The sequence below is a fragment of the Macrobrachium rosenbergii genome, chromosome 57 (assembly GCF_040412425.1).
Source record: "Macrobrachium rosenbergii isolate ZJJX-2024 chromosome 57, ASM4041242v1, whole genome shotgun sequence".
Lineage (NCBI taxonomy): Eukaryota > Metazoa > Arthropoda > Malacostraca > Decapoda > Palaemonidae > Macrobrachium > Macrobrachium rosenbergii.
This window is the reverse complement of record NC_089797.1, coordinates 4,657,644-4,680,390: the sequence shown is the minus strand read 5'-3', so window position 1 is coordinate 4,680,390 and position 22,747 is coordinate 4,657,644. Positions and strand designations below refer to the sequence as shown.

Sequence of the window (22,747 nt, the reverse complement as noted above, 5' to 3'; positions counted from 1 at the left end):
TGAATGCTGCTGAGGCATCAATAATTTTTAATGAACCTAGGTTCAAAGAAAGTATATTACATAGATAAAATAATAATAATAATAATAATAATAATAATAATAATAATAATAATAATAATAATAATAAAGCTAGCTTTTTGTGTATTTGATAGTTAGGATCAGAAGTTGGAGAATCATTCGAAAAATAAAGCTAAAAAGGAACACAATTACAAGGGTAATATATATATATATATATATATATATATATATATATATATATATATATATGTGTATATATATATATATATATATATAAATAGATATATATATATATATATATATATATATAAATAGTATTACAACGTGATATATATGTTAAAATATTTGTTTATATATATATATATAGAGAGATATATAGAGAGAGAGAGAGTACATATGAAATAGTATTACAACGGGATCGTCTGTTAAAATATTTGTTTATGTTTATATATATATATATATATATATATATATATATATATATATATATATATGTATATATATATATATAGAGAGAGAGAATCATCAGGATATATCAGGGTATATACATTCATAATAAAGTTAAACCTTTAGAAATGGAGAGAAACTCGCGAATAACTGCATATTTGATACTTCCATCATTCCTTTTATCATCATAACCAATAAATTAAACGGAAGAGAGATCAGTTTAAATGTGTTCTATCATTAGTATCATTCCTGCATCCTGGATTGACCTCAATTCTTCCAGGACTCGAGAGTCCCACCTGGATGCTGCGTCCTAGATCCGGAAATTGGTGATCAATCATTCAGAATCATTTTTTATTTCTCAGGTGAATGAAGCCGCACTTATACCGAAGCAGCTTGTTGCGTCTTTCTAATTTTATTCTCTCTCTCTCTCTCTCTCTCTCTCTCTCTCTCTCTCTCTCTCTCTCTCTCTCTCTCTCTCTCTCTCTTTGTTTGTTTCCAGGTGAGAAAAAGGCAGGTGTTGGTTTGAATATTGTTATCAGTGTCTTCATTTCACGTAATTATTTAGATGCTCAGTTTTTTATGTATTTCTTCTAGTTGCTAATATTGTATGTACCCTTCCCTCTCTCTTCATTAATTTGTGAAGTATTCAGTCTCTCTCTCTCTCTCTCTCTCTCTCTCTCTCTCTCTCTCTCTCTCTCTCTCTCTCTCTCTCTCTCTCTCTCTCTCTCTCTCTCATTTTTTATTTCAGATCTTTGAAGGAAGACGATATCGTAACTAAAAGAAGGTTGACTCTGGAATAAATTTTTTCCATTGTAGCCTCGTTCACGAAACTATTCAGTCTTTCAGTTGCTAATTCCATTCCCTTATTCTCTTTTTTGTTTGATCTCTTCGTCTTTTTTTTCTTTCCAGGTAATAAAAGAAGGAATTTAAAAATAATTTCCTCTCCTTCCATTTCAGCAGATGACAGGAACCAGACTTCGTGCAATACGATTAAATATAAGTGTTCTTGAGATTGGTTTATTCAACTTGCTAATTCTAATTTCCTTTTTTCTCTCCCTTCTATCCCTTCTCCATCCCAATTCCCCCTCCTTTCTTCCTCCCCCTCCTCTATTTGCCCCAACTGCCCCCTTCTTTCTAAACTGTCACGAAATATCTGTCACGGTGGAATTTCATTTTGTATCCCGTCAAATTCATAAATGTTTCTTTCATAATATATTTACATTCTCTGAACTGAATACATAAACTTTTATAATGTATTTGCATTTACTGAACTGAATACATTCACTTCTATAATATATTTACACTGATGAAATGAATGTATACGCTTTTATAATGTATTTACACTCACTGAACTGAATACACGAATAATATATATTCACACTCACTGAACTGAATACATACACTTTTATAATATATTTACAACCTCCGAACTGAATACGTACACTTTTATAATATAATATATATTTACACTCACTGAACTGAATACATACTCATTTCTAATCAACCCTTTCACGTCCATTAAAACGTTTGTTACGCTTTTTATCTTCATTTATTTCGCTTTTACCATTTTATTCATTTTTTAAAACGTTTTCAATCCTCTCTGAATATATGCTAAAACTACAAATCGTTTACAACCTTCAAAACAACTATCTTTGATTCATTTTTATATTCCTGTTTTTTTCAACGTGTATGCCATTAAACAAATTTGACCTTAAATTGTATTTACGTATATAAAACAAATTTATTTTATATATATCCTTGATCCTCCGTGTTTAAACATCGTTGTATGATATGCGTACATACATATTCCTGGAAACATCTTTTTTAAACCTTCCAATGTATAAACATAAATAAATTTGTACGCGTGAAAACATCATCATCTGCCTATAACCATAAATCGTTATTTCATTTCAATATTTCAATTTCTTTACGATATCATGTAATTATTGTTTTGTTTCAATATTTCAATTTCTTTGTGATATCACGTAATTATTGTTTTGTTTCAATATTTCAATTTCTTAATGATATCACGTCGTTATTGTTTTGTTTCAATATTTCAATTTCTTTATGATATCACGTAATTATTGTTTTATTTCAATATTTAAATTTCTTAATATCACGTAATTATTGTTTTATATCCATATTTCAATTTCTTAATGATATCATGTAAGCATTGTTTTATATTTCAATTTCTTAATGATATCACGTAATTATTGTTTTATAATATTTCAATTTCTTAATGATATCACGTAATTATTGTTTTATAATATTTCAATTTCTTAATATAACGTAATTATCGTTGTATTTCCATATTTCAACTCCTTAATGATATCACGTCATTATTGTTTTATATTTCAATGTCTTAATGATGTCACGTCATTATTGTTAAAATTTTTTTAATATAAATATTAAAAAACAACATTGGCCCCCAAAATCCTTATCTGTTTAACGGTCCGAATCCGCCCCAAAACTTTTCGCCTGTCGGCGGCGTCTCGACAAAATCAACATTTGCTTTGCTAATCGTACTCAAACTATCTCATGGCGTTTGCTCCTGACACAAACATTTTATATATATATATATATATATATATATATATATATATATATATATATATATATATATATATATATATATATATATATATATATATATATATATGTATGTATGTATGTAAATTTCTTGATTTCATCAACTTTATTTTATATTGCGATTTTCATGGCGTTTGTTCGTTCGTGCGTTTGAAATTTATATTTTTCTCGTGTTTAATCTTTTCTTAATTTTATGCTGGTTCAGGGCATTTTTTAAATTGAAATTTTCAATTATAAATTTTGTCATCATCCAACTTAAAAATTTTTCATGATGAAATCGCTTAATAATAATAATGAATTATCGGTCGTAAATCATTTGATCAATATTTGCAATGTTGATTTGATCTGTTTGCAATATCGATAATTAAATTTGATAAATACTTATCTTCTCGCGTTGCCATCTTTGATTTTGTAATTTTAACTAATACAATCCCGCCTCTCCTGTGTACCAAAACTTCCTCCATCTTGGAACTCCTAAATATCATCTTTTCAAATCCAACATCACTTCCTCATGTTTGTCCAAGCGTCCGCCATGTTGGAACTCCATATTACACCTTCACCCTTGATCTACATACAATTTCCATCTCTTTGGAACACCTCATTTCATCTCACCAATTATTCCTCACCCTTCACTCTTTGTCCAAAAATTTCCACCATTTTGGAACTCCCAAATTTTTTGGTCCTAATTCTGCTTTACTTTCTGCTTTTTTGTTGCGACTTTCTCTATTTTGGAATTCCTAAAATTTTCATGTCCTGTAATTCCAAATCACTCTTTGCCAATTGCCTCAACCTCTGCCATCATGGAATGCCCAAAATTTGATCTCCAAAAACTCTTCCACATGTTTACCATTTGCCCAAACTTCCATAATTTTGGAATTCCCATATTTTTGTCCCATAAATCCACATCACTTTTTTTTCATTTGTCAAAACTTCTGCCATCTTGGAACTCCTAAAATTTCTGCCATATTGGAATACCCAACATTTTATCTGATAACTCCGAATCACCTTTTGCCATTTGCCCAAACTTCTGTTGTCTCGGAACTCTCAAAACTTCTGCCCATCTTGGAACTCCCCAAAACTTCCGCCATCTTGGAACACCCAAAACCTCTGCCGTCTTGCAACTCTCCAAAACTGCCACCATCTTGGAACTCCCAAAACTTTCGCCATCTTGGTACTCCCCAAAACTTCTGCAATCTTGGCACCCCCAAAACTTCTGCCATCTTGGAACTCCACAACACACCTCCGCCATCTTGGCACTCCCCAAAACCTCTGCCATCTTGGAACTCCCCAAAACTTCTGCATCTTGTAACTCCCCAACACACTTCCACCATTTTGGCACTCACCAAAACTTCTGCCATCTTGGCACTCCCAAAACTTCCACCATTTTGGCACTCACCAAACTTCTGCCATCTTGGAACACCCAACAATTCCACCAAACTGGCACTCCCCAAAACATCCGCCATCTTGGAACTCCCCGACACACTTCCGCCATCGTGGAACTCCCAAAATTTTAACTGCCCCTTTCCAATAATCTCCACCCCTGGTTTTCCCTGCAGCGAGCAGCATCCTGACGGAGCTGCTGCTCATCTTCCAACACGATCAGAGATGCAGACACCCTCGGAAGACCCACTACCACATGCTGATCCAATCCCACTTGGAAGAATTCAAGATGTCCGCCATGCCAGCCATATGCTGCCAGTTCATACAGGACCGTTGCAAGGTATTCGCGGTGATTGATCCCCCCCTCCCCCCCCTCCACCTGTCTCCTCACCTGTCTCCCACCCCTCCTGCCTGACCATCGTCATTGTGACGCCATGATACGCAAATCGAGTCGATCTTGTTTCGAGACGCATTATGGTGATGTTCCACTCACTGTCTCTTACACTTAAAATGGGTTTAGAATTGAATGTTTTGTTTGCACCCCCTGTATATATATATATATATATATATATATATATATATATATATATATATATATATATATATATATATATATATATATATATATTCTATATATTATATATATGTATATATTCTATATATATATATATATATTATATATATATATATATATATATTATGTATGCATATATACAATATATATATATATGTATATATATAATATAGAATATTATATAGTATATATACTGTATATATAATATATATATTATAAAATATGTATAGATATAACATAATATCGGTCTGCAGCATGTTTCAGTGATGGTCAAGGGAGCCTTTACAAACGTCAGTGGTCACCATTCCACGCACTTACCAGACTCAACGTTTCTTCGTTTTACTGATCGAGGAGCCAGTCATGTATCGAAGTTGTTACCGTTTGTCATTTATTTGATTTATTTTTTTTTTATTACGAACAAAATGCCTGAATGTTTAGTATGATTACTCTATAATGATTGGTTTTTAGGATGAAATTAATCAGCTTTAGTTTTCCGCAAAAGAAAGCTATTGTGCCGGCTTTGTTTGTCCGTCCGCACTTTATTCTGTCCGCACTTTTTCTGTCCGCCGTCAGATCTTAAAAACTACTGAGGCTAGAGGGCTTCAAATTGGCATGTTGATGATCCACCTTCCTATAATCAAACATACCAAATTGCAGCCCTCTAGACTCAGTAGTTTTTATTTTATTTAAGGTTAAAGTTAGTCATAATTGTGTTGCTGGCAACGATATAGGATAGGCACTATCGGGCCCAGGTTAAAGTTTCATGGACCGCGGCTCTTACAGCATTATACCGAGACCACCAACAGATAGATCTGTTTCGGTGGCCTTGATTATACGCTGTAGCGGCTGTACAGAAAACTCGATTGCGCCGAAGAACCTTCGGCGCATGTTTTACGTGTTTCTTTAAGAAATGGATAAGAATTTTTTTTCATCCGCTTAGAAATACCTACTCTTTTCGGTACTGAAAAAAAAAATCAATACGGTAAATGAAATAAAATTCTCAGTTTTTTTTTTTTTTTTTTTTTTTTTTTTTTTTTTTTTTTTTTTGGCAGTCCAAGCGAAATTTTTATGCAGGAAAATGAACACACCGTCCCATAACCGTTACAATAAGTGATGGTAGCTCGTAAGCAGCATTATATGGATGGTTATAGCGCAACACTGAATGAGCATTCACGTTCATCAGCTAGTATTTAGTGGACTAACATTACACTTCATGATAATGTGTGTACGGGAGAGAGAGAGAGACAGAGAGAGAGAGAGAGAGAGAGAGTGAGAGAGAGAGAGAGTGGGAGTGGGGAACTTCATTCCTTTTGATGTAGGGGTCCTTTTACGACAGAGAGAGAGAGAGAGAGAGAGAGAGAGAGAGAGAGAGAGAGAGAGAGAGTGAGTGGGAGGGGGAACTTCATTCCTTTTTGATGTAGGGTCCTTTTGACAGAGAGAGAGAGAGAGAGAGAGGGAGTGGGGAACTTCATTCCTTTTTGTTGTAGGGGTCCTTTTACGACAGAGAGAGAGAGGGGAGAGAGAGAGAGAGAGAGAGTGGGAGTGGGAACTTCATTCCTTTTGATGTAGGGGTCCTTTTACGACAGAGAGAGAGAGAGAGAGAGAGAGAGAGAGAGAGAGAGAGAGAGAGAGAGAGAGAGAGAGAGAGAGAGAGGGAACTTCATTCCTTTAATTGTAGGGGTCCTTTTAGAGAGAGAGAGAGAGAGAGAGAGAGAGAGAGAGAGAGAGAGAGAGAGTGGGGAACTTCATTCTTTTTGATGTAGGGGCCCTTTTACGAGAGAGAGAGAGAGAGAGAGAGAGAGAGAGAGAGAGAGAGAGAGAGAGAGAGAGAGAGAGAGAGCCCAACGGCGAAAATCTGATAATTGATTTCACCCTAAGGATGATGGAGGGTTACGCCTTGGATGAAAAGCATTTTGACAGTTTTCTACCGAAGCCGGACAATGCAATATGCATCAGCGAAACATTGCATTGCTTATATTAGTTCACCCCTATTTCAAATTTCCTTTCAAGATAAAAGCTAAAGGCCAACTTATCCGAGGGGTGAGAATTTGTCACCCCTCCAGCAGCCGTTTCCCAAACGAATTTGTCACCCCAGTGTAAGAAAATTTGTCGATTTAAGGGAGGGGGGGCGGTCTCTCCCAAGGTTTGTTTTGCATTCGACCCTGTTCTTTCTCTATACGCAGAGTTCGATCCAAGTTTTCAGTTTTCTCTAAAAGAAGACTATTGTGCGGCTTTGTCTGTCCGTCCTCACTTTATTCTGTCCGCACTTTTTCTGTCCGCCCTCCGACCTTAAAAACTACGGAGGCTAGAGGGCTGCAAATTGGTATGTTGATCATCCACCCTCCAATCATCAAACATACCAAATTGCAGCCCTCTAGCCTCAGTAGTTTTTATTTGATTTAAAGTTAAAGTTACCCATAATCGTGCTTCTGGCAACTATATAGGATAGGCCACCACCCAGCCGATGTTAAAGTTTCATGGAACGCGGGTCATACGGCATTATACCGAGGCCGCCGAAAGATAGATCGACTTTCGGTGGCCTTGATTTTACGCTGTACAGGAAACTCGATTGCGCCGAAGAAACTTCGGCGCATCTTTTTATTGTTTTCTATGGCTCAATCTTACTTTTTTTTTATATTGAGTTTTATCATTCTCTCTGCTTTCCCGTGAGGGGTTAGTACCCTCAGTCCACCTCACGTGATGCACTGTAGGCATTAGTTAAGGTTCTTTTGCACTGCCTCTCAAGTTTCCCTTTCAGCGCTGAATGACCTCGTGGGTCCCAGTACTTGGCGTTTGGTCTCAGTTTACATTCCGTTCCATTCCACAAAGCAACGACACAGAAACTGATTTCAGTATGGTGGAAATTTCTCTCTGAGAAATGGACATTAATTTGATGACCTGTCATCTAGATTTTTTTCAATTATTTTTCGTGGATTTTTATTATTATTTTTATTTCTCCCTGCTTCTCTTGACTTGGCTCAGATATTAAAATATTTTCTTTATCCATATTTTTTGAGGGGTCAGATTATGGTTTTATTATAATTTGTAAGAAAGTATTGGGGCTTTTTGAATAAAATCGGTTATATTATCTCTAACGAAAATTCTCTCTTGTTATACGCTTTGAGCTAAAGAAATATATATATATATATATATATATATATATATATATATATATATATATATATATATATATATATATTATAGTTATATTTGTCTATGTAATCAGTCTTCAAGTCGCCAAGGAAAATAAATTCGAAAGCCTCCATCAAAAAATATCAATGCAGACATTCCTCACCTGACAGGCGTCCGCCATGAAAAAATCATTCGGAATATTTAACGGACTTGAACATAATTTTATGAATATAAAAAAATGTCGTATAAACCGCTTTCACTGCAGCTTGTGGGGAAAAAAGAAATTCCAAGCCTTATTTTTTATTTATTCTCTTTTATTTGTGTGAAAGGAAAGCATTCCTCCATTTTTCGAACGATTTTGAAGAATATCAAATATGGAGTGATGGTTTATCTCTTGGTTTAGCCTGAAGGATAAATTTGGTGGTCTTTCTGTTCCGTTAAACTCGGGTATATTGTCATACTGTCTGTTTGTGTGTCTGTCTGTCTGTTACTAGAATTGTGTGGACGGTCTCTCCTGTCTGCCTTCCAACAGCATTTTGGGGAATTCAGTGTCATTTTGGGAATTCAGTGGGGTCATTTTGGGAATTCAGTGGGGTCATTTTGGGAATTCAGTGAGGTCATTTTGGGAATTAAGTGAGGTTATTTTGGCAATTAAGTGATGTTATTTGTGGGAATTCAGTGAGTTCACTTTGGGAATTCAGTGAGGTCATTTTGGGAATTCAGTGAGGTCATTTTGGGAATTATGTGAGGTTATTTTTGGGAATTCAGTGAGGTCATTTTGGGAATTCAGTGAGGTCACTTTGGGAATTCAGTGAGTTTATTTTGGGAATTCTGTGAGGTCATTTTGGGAATTCAGTGAGGTCAATTTGGGAATTCAGTGAGGCCATGTTGAAAAATTGATGAGAATATTTTAGGAATATAGAAAAGGTATTTTGAAAAGTTAATGATACAATTTTGGGAATGCTAATGGGTTATTTTGAAAAAGAAATGAGTCTTAGGAAATTCCAAGGCTAATTTGGTATTTCACTGAGAAAGGCGACTGAACTTTGACTTGACTCATGAAATTTAAGCTGTCAAGTCAAGCACTACGGCACTTTCGGCCATTCACTACTTAAGACAATGAAAAGAGGTGTTGGAGCGGTTGGACAGCAAAATTGAAGAAAGGAAGCGTGAATAGAGGTAAAATAAAAGGCTAACAAGTGGGCACAGCTAGGGGCCTTTAGTAATGCCTACAGCGCACTCCGTGAGGTGCACTGAAGGCAGTAACCCACTTACAGAGACTGAACTGAAACGATAAGGAATTTGAAAGGGCAGTATATTTTGTGAAATCTCAAAAAGTCGGTTTAATTTTCCAAACACATCAGTCTCTGGTGGGGATAAATAAAAGAGAGAGAGAGAGAGAGAGAGAGAGAGAGAGAGAGAGAGAGAGAGAGAGAGAGAGAGAGAACGCGCGCAACACAGGAAGGAGGCCGGAATAAAAGATTGGTTCCATGCATTATTTTCTCTCTGTAAATCACTTACTTCTTATAATCCCTCTTCAGTTTCTTCTATCTTGTAATCGTTAGCAAATGTAACCCTTTCACACGCCTTCTGTCATTTATTATTGTTGTCCAGATGAGCTCAATTCCTATGGAAGGGGTTCATCTTCTGAATAATAATGGTAACAATATGAAACAAGCCACACGGACCATTGACTTGAAATTCAAGCTTCCAAAGAATATTACAGTGTTCATTTGAAAGAAGTCACAGAAGATAATGGGAAATACAGAAAGAAGAGATCATTTATTAAAAAAGAACAAATAAATTAACGAATTAATGAATAACTAGATGAAAATCTCAGTAAATTATAAAATGCAAGGTGATTTGCTTGAGGGTAGTAATGCACTGAATCTTCGCTTGAACTTTTTGATAAAAAAAAATCAATTACCACCGGTAATTCCTATCCAATTTCTCGCTTTTTATCTCGTCCTTAGAAGAAGAAGAAGAAGAAGAAAAAGTCTCCTTTAATCTGCAGACACGCGCTCAAAGCATCTGGCAAGGCCTCTCATCATTATTTCAGGAGACGGGGAAAACCACATTCAATAACCGGACTTCCGTCACGGGTCCTTTTGGATACTACTGTAATAAATTCTTGCTTTTCATTATCTGTTTAGCAGGGGAGTTTGGTTTCAGTGTAACTGCTATTATTTATTTATTTATTTATTTATTTATTTATTTTTGGTTTGGGTATAATTGACTGGACATTTTTTTTTTTCTGACAGGTAACTGAAATTTCAGTACCTGCAGAATGACTGGCTTTCAGTGGCTTCTCCCATAGGGGTAGTACCGACAGTGCACCTCACGCGGTGCACTGCAAGCATTACTTAAGGTTCTCTGCAGCGTTCCTTCGGCCCTTACCTGCAACCCCTCTCGTTCGTTTTACTGTACCTCCTTTCATATTCTCTTTCATCCACTTTACTTTCCTCAACCCTCTCCTAACAATTGTGTCATATTGCAACTGCGAGGTTTTCCTCCTGTTACACCTTTCAAACCTTCCTTTCTCTGAGTTTCCTTCCAGAACCGAGTGACCTCGTAGGTCCCAGCGCTTGGCCTTTGGCCTAAATTTTATATTCCATTCCATTCGGTGGCTTCAGTGGGAACACATTGAGTCATCTATTCTGTCGTAACAGATAACTGTGGTTTCTGTAATCTGTTATCCAGCAGTTGATTGATATTGTCTCTCATAATCTTTTTAAAAAAATTTTGTATATCTTATAACACTGAAATCTTTCGTATTGTTTCGTACAGCCTTTGTGCTTCTGCTTACGTAAGCGGTGAGTTGTGTACCTGGTTGTTAGTCGATTGTGGTGGGTAAAGTTCCGGAATTTTAACGCGTTGTTTTGACACCTTATCGAAGGGTACATATTTATTCATATTTTTTTTTAGTTATTCTAAATGAACAAATATCCTGATTAAACATTGACAGTATAATAATAATGATAATAATAATAATAATAATTATAATAATAATAATTATAATAATAATAATAATAATAATAATAATAATAATAATAATAATAATAATAAATCCTCAGAAGCTGAAGGAGAAATTTTAGTGACCATCGCACCAATTAGTCATCTGAAACAGCACTGACACTGCTGTTATTGCAGTTATGGCTGTTATGTGCTGTTATTGCAAGACCCAGCTGGCTGCTAAGCAACCCCTCTTGCCATTAATTATCGTTCTCTTCTTCTTCTTCTTCTTCTTCTTCTTCTTCTTCTCTTCTTTCTTCTTTCTTCTTCTTCTGCTTCTTCTTTTTCTTCTTCCTCCTTTCCTTCTTCTTCATCTTCTTCTTCTCTTCCTTCTTCTTCTTCTTCTTCTTCTTCTTCTTCTTCTTCTTCTTCTTCTTTCTTCTTTCTTCTTCTTCTGCTTCTTCTTCATCTTCTTCTCTTCTTCTTCTTCTTCTTCTTCTTCTTCTTCTTCTTCTTCTTCTTCTTCTTCTTCTTCTCCTCCTCCTCCTCCTCCTCCTCCTCCTCCTCCTCCTCCTCCTCCTCCTCCTCCTCCTCCTCCTCTTCTTCTTCTTCTTCTTCTTCTTCTTCTTCTTCTTCTTCCCCTCGCTACTTATCCTTACTTATGCTCTTCAGTTCCCCTCTACGAACGGGGTTTGTGGAATGAGTTCGCGAGCGACCCTTGTTAGTTATCTCCGTAATTTCTCTCATGTGTCTAGTGTTTTCTCTTGTGTATTATTATTATCCTTCGTCCTTGCAATTGCTCCTCCGTTTTGTGATGTTTCTCCTCTGTTATTCTGTATTTCCTATTACCTTCTGTTGCTTCTTTCAAGTGAACACCTTGATATTCTTTGGAAGCTTGAATTTCAAGGCATTGGCCTATGGTGGGCTTGTTCCATGTGAATAGGGTTCTTCTTCTGAATAATAATAATAATAATAATAATAATAATAATAATAATAATAATAATAATAATATTCAGTTATTCAGCAGATTGCTTACTTCTTATTCATCATATTTGTTATTTGATCTTTCATTCTAATTTTCTCTTGGTTGAGTTGTTTACCCCTAATTTTCTCTCTCTCTCTTCTCTTCTCTCTCTCTCTCTCTCTCTCTCTCTCTCTCTCTCTCTCTCTCTCTCTTCAGATGTGGGCTTTCTGTTCTGGGAAATGTCCCAATCGAGTGGTCCACACCAGGCTTCGTATAGTCCCTTCAAGACCTTAAGATACTTCTCTAAGTCTGCCTTTTCCCATTTTTTACATTTCTTTAATCAGTTAACAACAAATCCTTTTGGGCGAAACCTACGGAAGGACAGAGAGAGAGAGAGAGAGAGAGAGAGAGAGAGAGAGAGAGAGAGAGAGAGAGAGCACAAAAACTCTTGAACTTCGACTATGGGTCTATAACGCTACAGATGTAGCGAAAGAGAACAGAAAAGTAGGAAGAATCCTCCTTTATTGTTGTCTTTTGATAAGACCTATTTATTCGTATCATATTTTGTTTGTTTTCTGTTCTTTTGTACCAGATCACCGGGCGATTAATGGCACCGGCTCCCCTGTGGCCCCGAAAAACAAATTGTGAGCCACCGAGGCGGGTTAATGACGAAAACTTTCATCATTCCGTTATTGTACGACCCTGTTTGTTTCCGAAGCCGAGGTAATTATGGAGGAGCGCCTAACGAGCCTCGCTAGTTCTTCTGGAAAGTGGCTCGTTAAGATCACACAGTGTTATCGAGTGGCATGGAGTGTTAAAGGGTTCCAGATAAAAAAAAAAAAGGGTTGGGGGAAAGACGGAAAGATATTGCAGTGTTCAGTAGCACTGGCGCTGGCTGCGATAATCTTACTCAGTAGGCTAATTTTTACTGCTATTCGTACAAAAAGAGCCCTTACTGGGACAAGGCCAACGTAATCTAACAAAACAACTTTTTTTTATTTTATGGTCACGGGAGATACCAATATTTCTGGATATTAATAGAATTGTGGTAACATATAACAAGTATTGCTTATGTTTATCAGAAAAGTTAGTACTACGACTGCAAACATCATTCAAACTCTTCACATCGTACCTAATTGTTCAGACGACTTACAGAGACTTAGTTATATATTTTTATATTATTTAACATCCCCGTTACCACATCTTTTCAAATTACAGTAGATGTTGGAGAACCTGATGAAATGTTCAGATGAACGCAAGTTTGGACTGAGCCTAGCTGAGCATACCTGGTGTAGAGCTAAACAAAAGTGACGCCAGCACTCGCCCCAATATTTTTTACTTCAGTCTGGTACGATTTTAAAAGTAAATTTTACTTAATGGTGAACAGAATCATAATGTTCGTGTTGGTAAAATGCTAAAAAAGAAAATTATCTGAACAGTCCGCTGACAGCTAAATAATTGAACCTACTCAAGACAAACCCAAGAACATTTAAACCTGCCTAGACCCATATCCCATACCTAGACGTATGACAAAACTGTCTTCAGCGGCGCAGCAGCGTAGCTGTCAGGAAATGGCCCTGATTGGCTGTTGCCCCTTTGGAGAGTCTATCCTCTTTAAGATCATTTAGACCTAAGAGAGAATTTCGTCGGGAGTAACCTTTGAAAGGTGAGCATGCGAATGTAATTTAAAGGCTTCGCTCAGAGCCCCTAGCCGGGATTATTGAGAACCGATTCCGGCACGGCACGGCTTCCGTGTAATTGAAAAAGAAAGTCCCCCCCCCTCTCTCTCTCTCTCTCTCTCTCTCTCTCTCTCTCTCTCTCTCTCTCTCTCTACGAATTTTGATATATTGATGCAGTTAGATGGAGTTCTTGGTGGGCGTAGTTTCCTGCAGATTTTTTCCAGAGTGATTTATCTGAAATGCGGTTCTGGTTTAACGATCTTTATTGGCCGTTATGATTTCTCCGTGTCAGTGTGATAGTACAAACAACTTTTTAATTAAATTTTTTTATAAGGGGTTATGATTTGTCTGTTATTTTTGGTGTCGTAGTGACGGTGTTTTACACTATGCACACACACACACACACACACACACACACACACATATATATATATATATATATATATATATATATATATATATATATATATATATATATATATATGTATATGTATATATATATATATATATATATATATATATATATATAATATATATATATATATATATTAACTTTATCACATACACAATTGTTCTGTGCATTAGTAGAATTACTAAAAGACCTCATTCAAACTGGATGGTATCTAATGGAGTATTTATTCAGAAAAAGTTACAAGCTTTCTTGATAATGTGGACTGTTGGTCCAAGAAAGCTTGTAACTTTTCTGAATAAATACTCCATTAGATACCATCCAGTTTGAATGAGGTCCTTTTAGTAATATATATATATATATATATATATATATATATATATATATATATATATATATATATATATATATATATTTATATATATATATATATTTATATATATATATATATATATATATATATATATATATATATATATATATATATATATATATATATATCCTGGTCGGATTTTTGTATCAGGTTTCTGCTTGATATTTTGCTTGCTTGACCTTTCTGGTTTGTTATAGGTATTTCTGCTCATTTCCTGCTCATGTGGGTTGGGAACTGGTGTGGGAGGTTAACCCCAGGTATGGAGGTGTGGGTCACTGAGTTCAGGTGTTGCTCACTTCAGAATCTTAATAAGCTGATAAAAAAAAACCAGTACAAATGCAAGATTATTGCTTGTTGAGTAGTGTATTTACACAAACACCATCTTCCAGACAAATGCAAGATTATTGCTTGTTGAGTAATGTATTGACACAAACACCATCTTCCTCTCAGCCTATCTTTTTAATTTTTCTTATGAATTCCAAAGCCAAGACAAATGGAAGCAGTGAACTGAAGGTCATCCAGAGCAGATTTCCTATGCTGATTTGTTTTCTCTGTCCACAATTTCTGCCTCCTCTATTAAACCAAAACTTTTCTTGTACAGGACCTAAGGGCTCACCACCTACGACTTTTGTTTGGGACATGAGTCTGTGTTAACCAGATTGAAGATCTCTGTTGTCTTTTAAGCCCAAAGCTGCATGATATTTTTCTAAACTGCACTAAGTCCCTTCAACGACAGGCTAGATGATACCCTCCCACCCGTAACGATAAGAATTGCCATGCAGCTCAAATCCTCAAGCCCTCTTCAGGAGAAGGTCCCAAAACCCATCATTGTATGAAAACATTGCCTTTTTTTTTCAGAGCATGTCTTAAACGTCAAGGACCCAATTAATCTTAATCATTTTCCTTCGTCAAATACTGTTTTACCTTCATCCTCCACAGGACCTGCAGAGGACAATAAACAGATGAGTCTAATGACGTTTTGTTTTCAGATATCTCTTTGCCTTGCTTGAATGATTCATAGCTTTAGCCTTTGTTTGACCTTGTAGACCAACTTCAGGTACCAGTCAGGTCTTATTCTCTGTCCCCAGCAGACCTCATAATTATAACCAAGCACCCCAGTTCCCTTTAGGCCTACTTCTGTCGACAGTAGGCCTTTGTCTATTAATACAAGCAGATCGTTGCCAACCTCTGATTCAGGAGGAGAGATCGCAATCCCAGTCCCTGGTCAAACCCACCCATATCCCACTCGAAGTCCCAAAATGCTTCCAGTGTTTGTGACGTTTGTGTAACGAGACAGTGGCTGGCACTTTTCAACATCTCCTCCTGCAGCAGGGTGTCTGCTGGAAGACATGGCAGAGACTCTCAAGGAGCACGTCTCCTACATGAGACGGCACCATGTGGCGTGTCTGCTCCAGCCCTCCGTCAGCTCTTTCTCCATCTGTGGCATCTCCGACCACTGTTCCATCTTCGACCTGTTGTGTGTCAGGAGTCACGTGAGTACTTACTTTGTAGAGACCGTCTTCTGGCGTGGCGCTGGTGTAGGTCTAGGGTGAACAAGTTCATCAGATCACCTTTTCATCAGTCTAGCTGGTAATATATAATATATTTATATATAGTACAGGCGGCTAGAACCCGGATTCGATTCCTAGGCGAGGGAGGAGCTAAACGGGCTTGTTCCACCAGTCTGTGATCTATACGCTGAACTAAGTAGTCAGGTACGTGTTAAATAGTGATGTGATTAGACATATCTGTGAAAAGGAGTTAAACTTAGGTGCTTCGTTGTAGTATAAGAAAATAATTCGTGAATGGTCAAGTTATGCAGTTGTTACAATATATATATATATATATATATATATATATATATATATATATATATATATATATATATATATATATATATAATATATGTGTGTGTGTGTGTGTGTGTGTGTGTGTGTGTGTGTGTGTGAGTGTCTTCTATCGGTTTTCAATATTGTAGTTATTCATCTTGCAAGCAGATAATTTCATCAGTTTAGACAGCTAGCGCTCTGTCTTATTCGAGCAGCGAATCCCAATTGTCTAGACAGTTGGTTATGTTTCACTCTCAATCACTGAATTCCACTTGCGCAGACAACTATCTCTTTCTGTTTCGAACTGTCAATTCTCTCTCTCTCTCTCTCTCTCTCTCTCTCTCTCTCTCTCTCTCTCTCTCTCTCTCTCTCTCTCAAGCAGTGGATCTAATTTTTCATTCCATCAGCTATTTAATTTATTTATTCTAATCAGCCAGATAGCTTTATATTTCCAGCAGTGAATGCTATCACTGTAGACAGCTGAACTTCTGTCATTTAGACAGTGAAGCTCATTGTTGTAGACAGCTAACTGTCATTCTTTGTCAAACTGTGAAAATGATCAGGGTAGACAGATGCTCTCTCTCTCTCTCTCTCTCTCTCTCTCTCTCTCTCTCTCTCTCTCTCTCTCTCTCTCTCTCTCTCTCTCTCTCTCTCTCTCTCACACACACACTGAGGGACCTGGGGCAACCCGAACGAATTGTAAGGTCTGTAAGGTCTGTAAGGTCTCAGACCATCCAAGATTGGAAGATGCAAAATATACCGGAAGATGCGTTAGCAATTCTCTGGTAGACATCAAAGGTGCCTCACACTGAGGGACCTGGGGCAACCCGAACGAACTGTAAGGCCTGTAAGGTCTGTAAGGTCTCAAGCAGTGGATCTAATTTATCATTCCATCAGTTATTTAATTTATTCTAATCAACCAGATAGCTTTATATTTCCAGCAGTGAATGCTATCACTGTAGACAGCTGAACTTCTGTCATTTAGACAGTGAAGCTCATTGTTGTAGGCAGCTAACTGTCATTCTTTGTCAAGCTGTGAAAATGATCAGGGTAGACAGATGCTCTCTCTCTCTCTCTCTCTCTCTCTCTCTCTCTCTCTCTCTCTCTCTCTGCAGCGAATTCACTGTTGCAGACACTGGCTCTCGTTCTCTTTCCAACAGAGATTCTGAGCCACTGTAGACAGCTAGTTTCCTTTCTCTTTTAAACATGCAGTTCCATTGGGCTAGGCACCTAGTATCTCTCTCTCTTTGACCAGAAGCTGATTCTGTCTAATAAGAACAAAACTGGTTTGTTTCTCTTGTAACCAAGGATTTAACAAACTGGTTTTTCTCTTGTAGGAAATTAAGAAAACTGGGCTCATGATCTTGTAACCGGGGAATCAACGAAACTGGTTCCTTTCCCTTGTAACCTGTGAATTAACAAAACTGGTCTCTTTCTCTTGTAACCAGGAAACTAAGAAAACTGGTTTCTTTATGTTGTAACCAGGGTATTAAGAAAACTGGTTTCTTTATCTTGTAACCAGGGAATCAACAAAACTGAGCCTCCTTATTTTATAACCAGGGAATTAAGAAAACTGGTCTCTTTCTCTTGTAACCAGGAAACTAAGAAAACTGGTTTCTTTATCTTATAACCAGGAAATCAACAAAACTGGTTTCTTTCTCTTGTAACCTGTGAATTAACAAAACTGGTATCTTTCTCTTGTAACCAGGAAATTAAGAAAACTGGTCTCTTTATATTGTAACCAGGGAATATAAAAAACTGGTCTCTTTCTCTTGTAACCAGGAAATTAAGATAACTGGTTTCTTTATCTTGTAACCAGGGAACTAAGAAAAATGGTTTCCTTATCTTGTAACCAGGGAACTAAGCAAACTGGTTTCTTTCTCTTGTAACCAGGGAATTTTAAAAATTGGTCTCTTTATCTTGTAATCAGGGAATTAAGAAAATTGTTCTCTTTCTCTTGTAACCAGGGAATTAAAACAACTGGTCTTTTTATCTTGTAACCAGGGAATTAAGAAAACTAGCCTCTTTCTCTTGTAGCCAGGAATTTAAAAACTGGTTTCTTTATCTTGTAACCAGGGAATTAAGAAAATTGGTCTCTTTATTTTGTAACCAGGGAATAAACAAAACTGGTTTCTTTCTCTTGTAACCAGGGAATTCCTCCAGTGTAGACACCTGGTCGTCTTTCTCCCACCAGCAAGGAACTGAATCATTATTAAAAAACTGACTGTCTTATTCGTTCTGTTAATGAAGTCAGCTGATTCTGCATCTTTCCAGCTGCGAATTTTCCAGAAATAATTTCCAGTTGCAAATTCTAGAAATACTTTCCAGTTGCAAATTCCAGAAATACTTTCCAGTTGCAAATCCAGAAATACCTTACGGTTGCAAATTCCAGAAATACTTTCCAGTTGCAAATTCCAGGAATACCTTCGAGTTGCGAATTCTAGAAATACTTTCCGGTTGCAAATCCAGAAACACTTTCCAGTTGCAAATTCCAGAAATACTTTCCAGTTGCAAATTCCATGAACACTTTCCATTTGCAAATTCCAGAAATACTTTCCAGATGCAAATTCCAGAATGCTAGTTGCAAATTCCAGAAACACTTTCCAGTTGCAAATCCAGAAAAAACCTTACATTGCAAATTCACTTTCCAGTTGCAAATTCCTTTCCAGTAATTCTAGAAATACTTTCCAGTTGCAAATCCAGAAACACTTTCCAGTTGCGAATTCCGGTAATACTTTCCAGTTGCAAATTCCAGAAACACTTTCCAGTTGCAAATTCCAGAAACACTTTCCAGTCGCAAATTCCAGAAATACTTTCCTGTTGCAAATTCCATGAATATATACAACTGGTTTCCTATCTTTTTTTTTCGAAAATGTGAATACCATTGGTGTAGACAGCTGGGTAGCTGGTAGTCCTAACATACCACCGCCCCCCCCTTCCCAGCCAGTTGCAGGAGAGGGGGGGAGGGGGATAGAGACAGGGACAAGCCTAGTCGCAAAGTGCCATTGATTCAGGAGAGTCTAAAAGGTGAGATTGCGTCCGTCTGATCAAATTAATCCAACGCCGATTGTTCAGGCGATTCCGAGCTTTTGTTTCCCCAGAAGTGCGTTTTGTTTGCTTTTGTTTTCTTTTGTTTGCACTTTGTTTCTTTTGTTTTTTATGCCAGTCGTGTGTGCGTATGAAGGGTGGGTTATGATGTTTTTTTTATTTTTCGGGAGGGGGGCTGTAATTTTAATTTTAGGAATGGAAGAGGATAAGAGATGGTTGGTGAATACAGTATGTATTTATCTGTTTACCCTACGCTTTCTTATTATTATTATTATTATTATTATTATTATTATTATTATTATTATTATTATTATTATTATTATTATTATTATTATAGATAGCTGCTGTATTTAAATGTAGGAATGTTTCTCATCGTAACTTTTATCTTTATTATTCCTACAGTAAAAGTACTTCTATTATTATTATTATTATTATTATTGTTATTATTATTATATTATTATTATTATTATATTATTATTATTATTATTATTATTACTGAAAGAGAAACCCACAAGATTCCTGTGTATAACTTGTTTACTTGTAAATATTTACATATTACTTTTAATCTCGAGTACTTTGAGGTAGTCAGGCTGGTTCAAGGCCTGACCACCTTCACATCTCTTGAAAAAGGGTCGCAGTTAGGACCTGAAAGTACTAGAGATTCAAGCAATATGTAAATATTTACAAGTAAACAAGTTACACACAGGAATCTTGTGGTTTTTTCTTTCCATCTTCAGAAGAAAACTGAAAGAAGTTTTTGTTTGGTTCGTTATTATTATTATTATTATTATTATTATTATTATTATTATTATTATTATTATTATTATTATTATAACGGCTTTACGGTATGGCAGATTGTTAAATTAATATCAACCCCCTTCGAAAATGGAAGATGGTCATGTAATCATCTTGTTTGTATGACATCACGATGAATTGAAGAAAAAGGGGCGACAGAAATCGGATAACAGGTAAAATTAGTAAAGAATAAATAGTCCAAAACAACTAAAAAAATAAACAATTTAAGAAGTAGTTAATGTAAAAAAATAATAATAAAGATGGGAAATAAATGTCCCTCGTCTCTTGGTCCAGTGGTTATCAACTTTGACTCAACTGGGACAGACCCCGAGATTGATCCCAGAGGCGTTGGGAACCATTTAGGCCCGTTTTCCGAAAGTTTAAATCGTCGAAGGATGGGGGGCAAACCGCCCCCTTATATCCCCTGCCCCCAACCTTACTTGAAATGGAGTTGTAAAAAAATAAATACACTTGTTATTGTTATGAATATTATTGGTGATGATAATGACAATAGATCATATATATACTGTTTACAATTAAATCATTCTTTTGCAACCATCTGTCTCTCTCATATATATATATATATATATATATATATATATATATATATATATATATATATATATATATATATATATATATATATATATATATATATATACATATATATATAAATTAAATTTCTGACTCATCAGGATCGAACCCAGGTCTTTTAGTTGAAAGGCCTGGGTTCGATCCCGATGAGACTCAGAAATCTATTTCTGTTCCACACGTGATCTTGTGTTGATTATTCCCAATAGGTAGATGGAGACAGACATACAGATAGATAGATAGATAGATAGATAGATAGATAGATAGATAGATGGACAGACAGATAGATAGATAGAAAGGAAACCGCAATCCGAGGCAACATGTCCGCCATATTTAGCGCTTCCGTCTCCCCGGGAATCCGACAATTAAAAAAAAGAAGAACGGAGCGTAAAATGAAAGGATTTTAATCCCTTAATCCCTTCGAGGATGAAGGATGGCGGTTTTCCTCGTCCGTTCCAAATGACTGACGTAGATTCGCCGGCCGAGATAATAATAAGAGTGAAGACAAAGAATCCTGGTGAAATGGAACCAGGCACGCGATGATCGCCTCGCATCGGGAGTTTGTTTGGATGATTTAAAATTACATTTTCCGTGTTTTTTCTCACGTTTTTTTTTGTGTGTGGCTATTTTTGGCTGTTGTAAAAATAAATTCAAGGAGGTTTTTCTCTCTTTTTTTGTGACTATTTTTGGATGTTATAAACATAAATTCTCGGAGTTTTTTCTCGTTGGTGTTTTAAAAATTAATTCTCGGAGTTTTTCTCTCGTGTTTTTTTGCTTTTTTTGGCTGTTTTAAAAATAAATTCCCGGAGTTTTTTCTCGTGGCTGTTTTAAAAATAAATTCTCGGAGTTTTTCTCTCTTGTGTTTTGTGACTATTTTTGGCTGTTTTAAAACTAAATTCTCGAATTTTTTCTGTTTTTTGTGACTTTTTTGGATGTTTTAAAAATGAATTCTAGGATATTTTTCTCCCGTGTTTTTTGTGACTGTTTTGACCGTTTTAAAAATAAATTTTAGGAGCTTTTTCTCTCGTGTTTTTTGTGACTTTTTTGGCGTTTTTAAAATTAAATTCCCGGAGTTGTTTCTCTGTTTTTTTTTTTTTTTACTTTTTTTTATTTTAAGTGACTACGGGTTTTATACAACGTTTTCTGTGGGTGTAGGTCATTCAGACAATGATTCACAATTCTGAGGTTAATTTTTTGCAGCAGGCATAATAAGTAGTTACGAAAATAATTAGTATTTTTTGTCTATTGAATTCATTGCTACAAACATAATTAATTTTTTGACTGTATTGAATTCATTGTTAAAAAATAATTCAGTTATTTTCGCTGTATTGAATTCATAGTTACGAAAATATTTTTTTTCTCTGCATTGAATTCATAGTTACAAAAATATTTCGTTTTTTTGGTTGTATTGAATTCATTCCATAAATTTCTTGGCTAAGACTGGTTCGTTTACTTCTCTCTTTCTTCGTTATTTAAAGCATCGTAAAAGAAATTGTAATTACTTGCTTCTTGGGGGGAGCTGTCATTTCAGATATGTACGATTTAGCAGTAATAATAATAATAATAATAATAATAATAATAATAATAATAATAATAATAATAATAGGCCCATTTCATATACAGTAAATGTAAAACTTTGTCATTAATATATATATACTTATAAACATATAAATCTTATGTATATATATATATATATATATATATATATATATATATATATATATATATATATATATATATATATATATATATATATGCATGCATGCTTGTGCGTGTGTTTGTTTGCGCGTTTCCTTTCTTTTGATACTGAAATGCAATAGAGCCTTTAATACCGAGGTATAAAAAAATAAAGAAAAAAAATAAAAAAATACAAGAGAAGCTTCCGTGACCACATATCAGCCGTTCTTATTCCGAACCCCGGAAACTGTAATTACTGCTGACAAGCTTCTTTTCATCGTGGGGTCATA

General features: G+C 35.7%; 1 protein-coding gene across 3 annotated transcripts in view; it reads left to right on the top strand.

The window, feature by feature from the left end:
• Window positions 1-22,747, top strand: part of LOC136837132 (uncharacterized) — a 117,718-nt gene that overhangs the window by 48,105 nt on the left and 46,866 nt on the right. The window contains exon 2 of one of the 3 annotated variants that reach the window (XM_067101744.1): window positions 4,611-4,774. The exons of 1 other annotated variant lie outside the window; for it this stretch is intronic. In XM_067101744.1, the coding sequence (XP_066957845.1) occupies window positions 4,611-4,774 (164 nt within the window). Of the gene's footprint in view, window positions 1-4,610; window positions 4,775-15,846; window positions 16,011-22,747 lie in introns of all 3 variants that reach the window. One more of the 3 variants, XM_067101746.1, reaches the window with a different exon arrangement.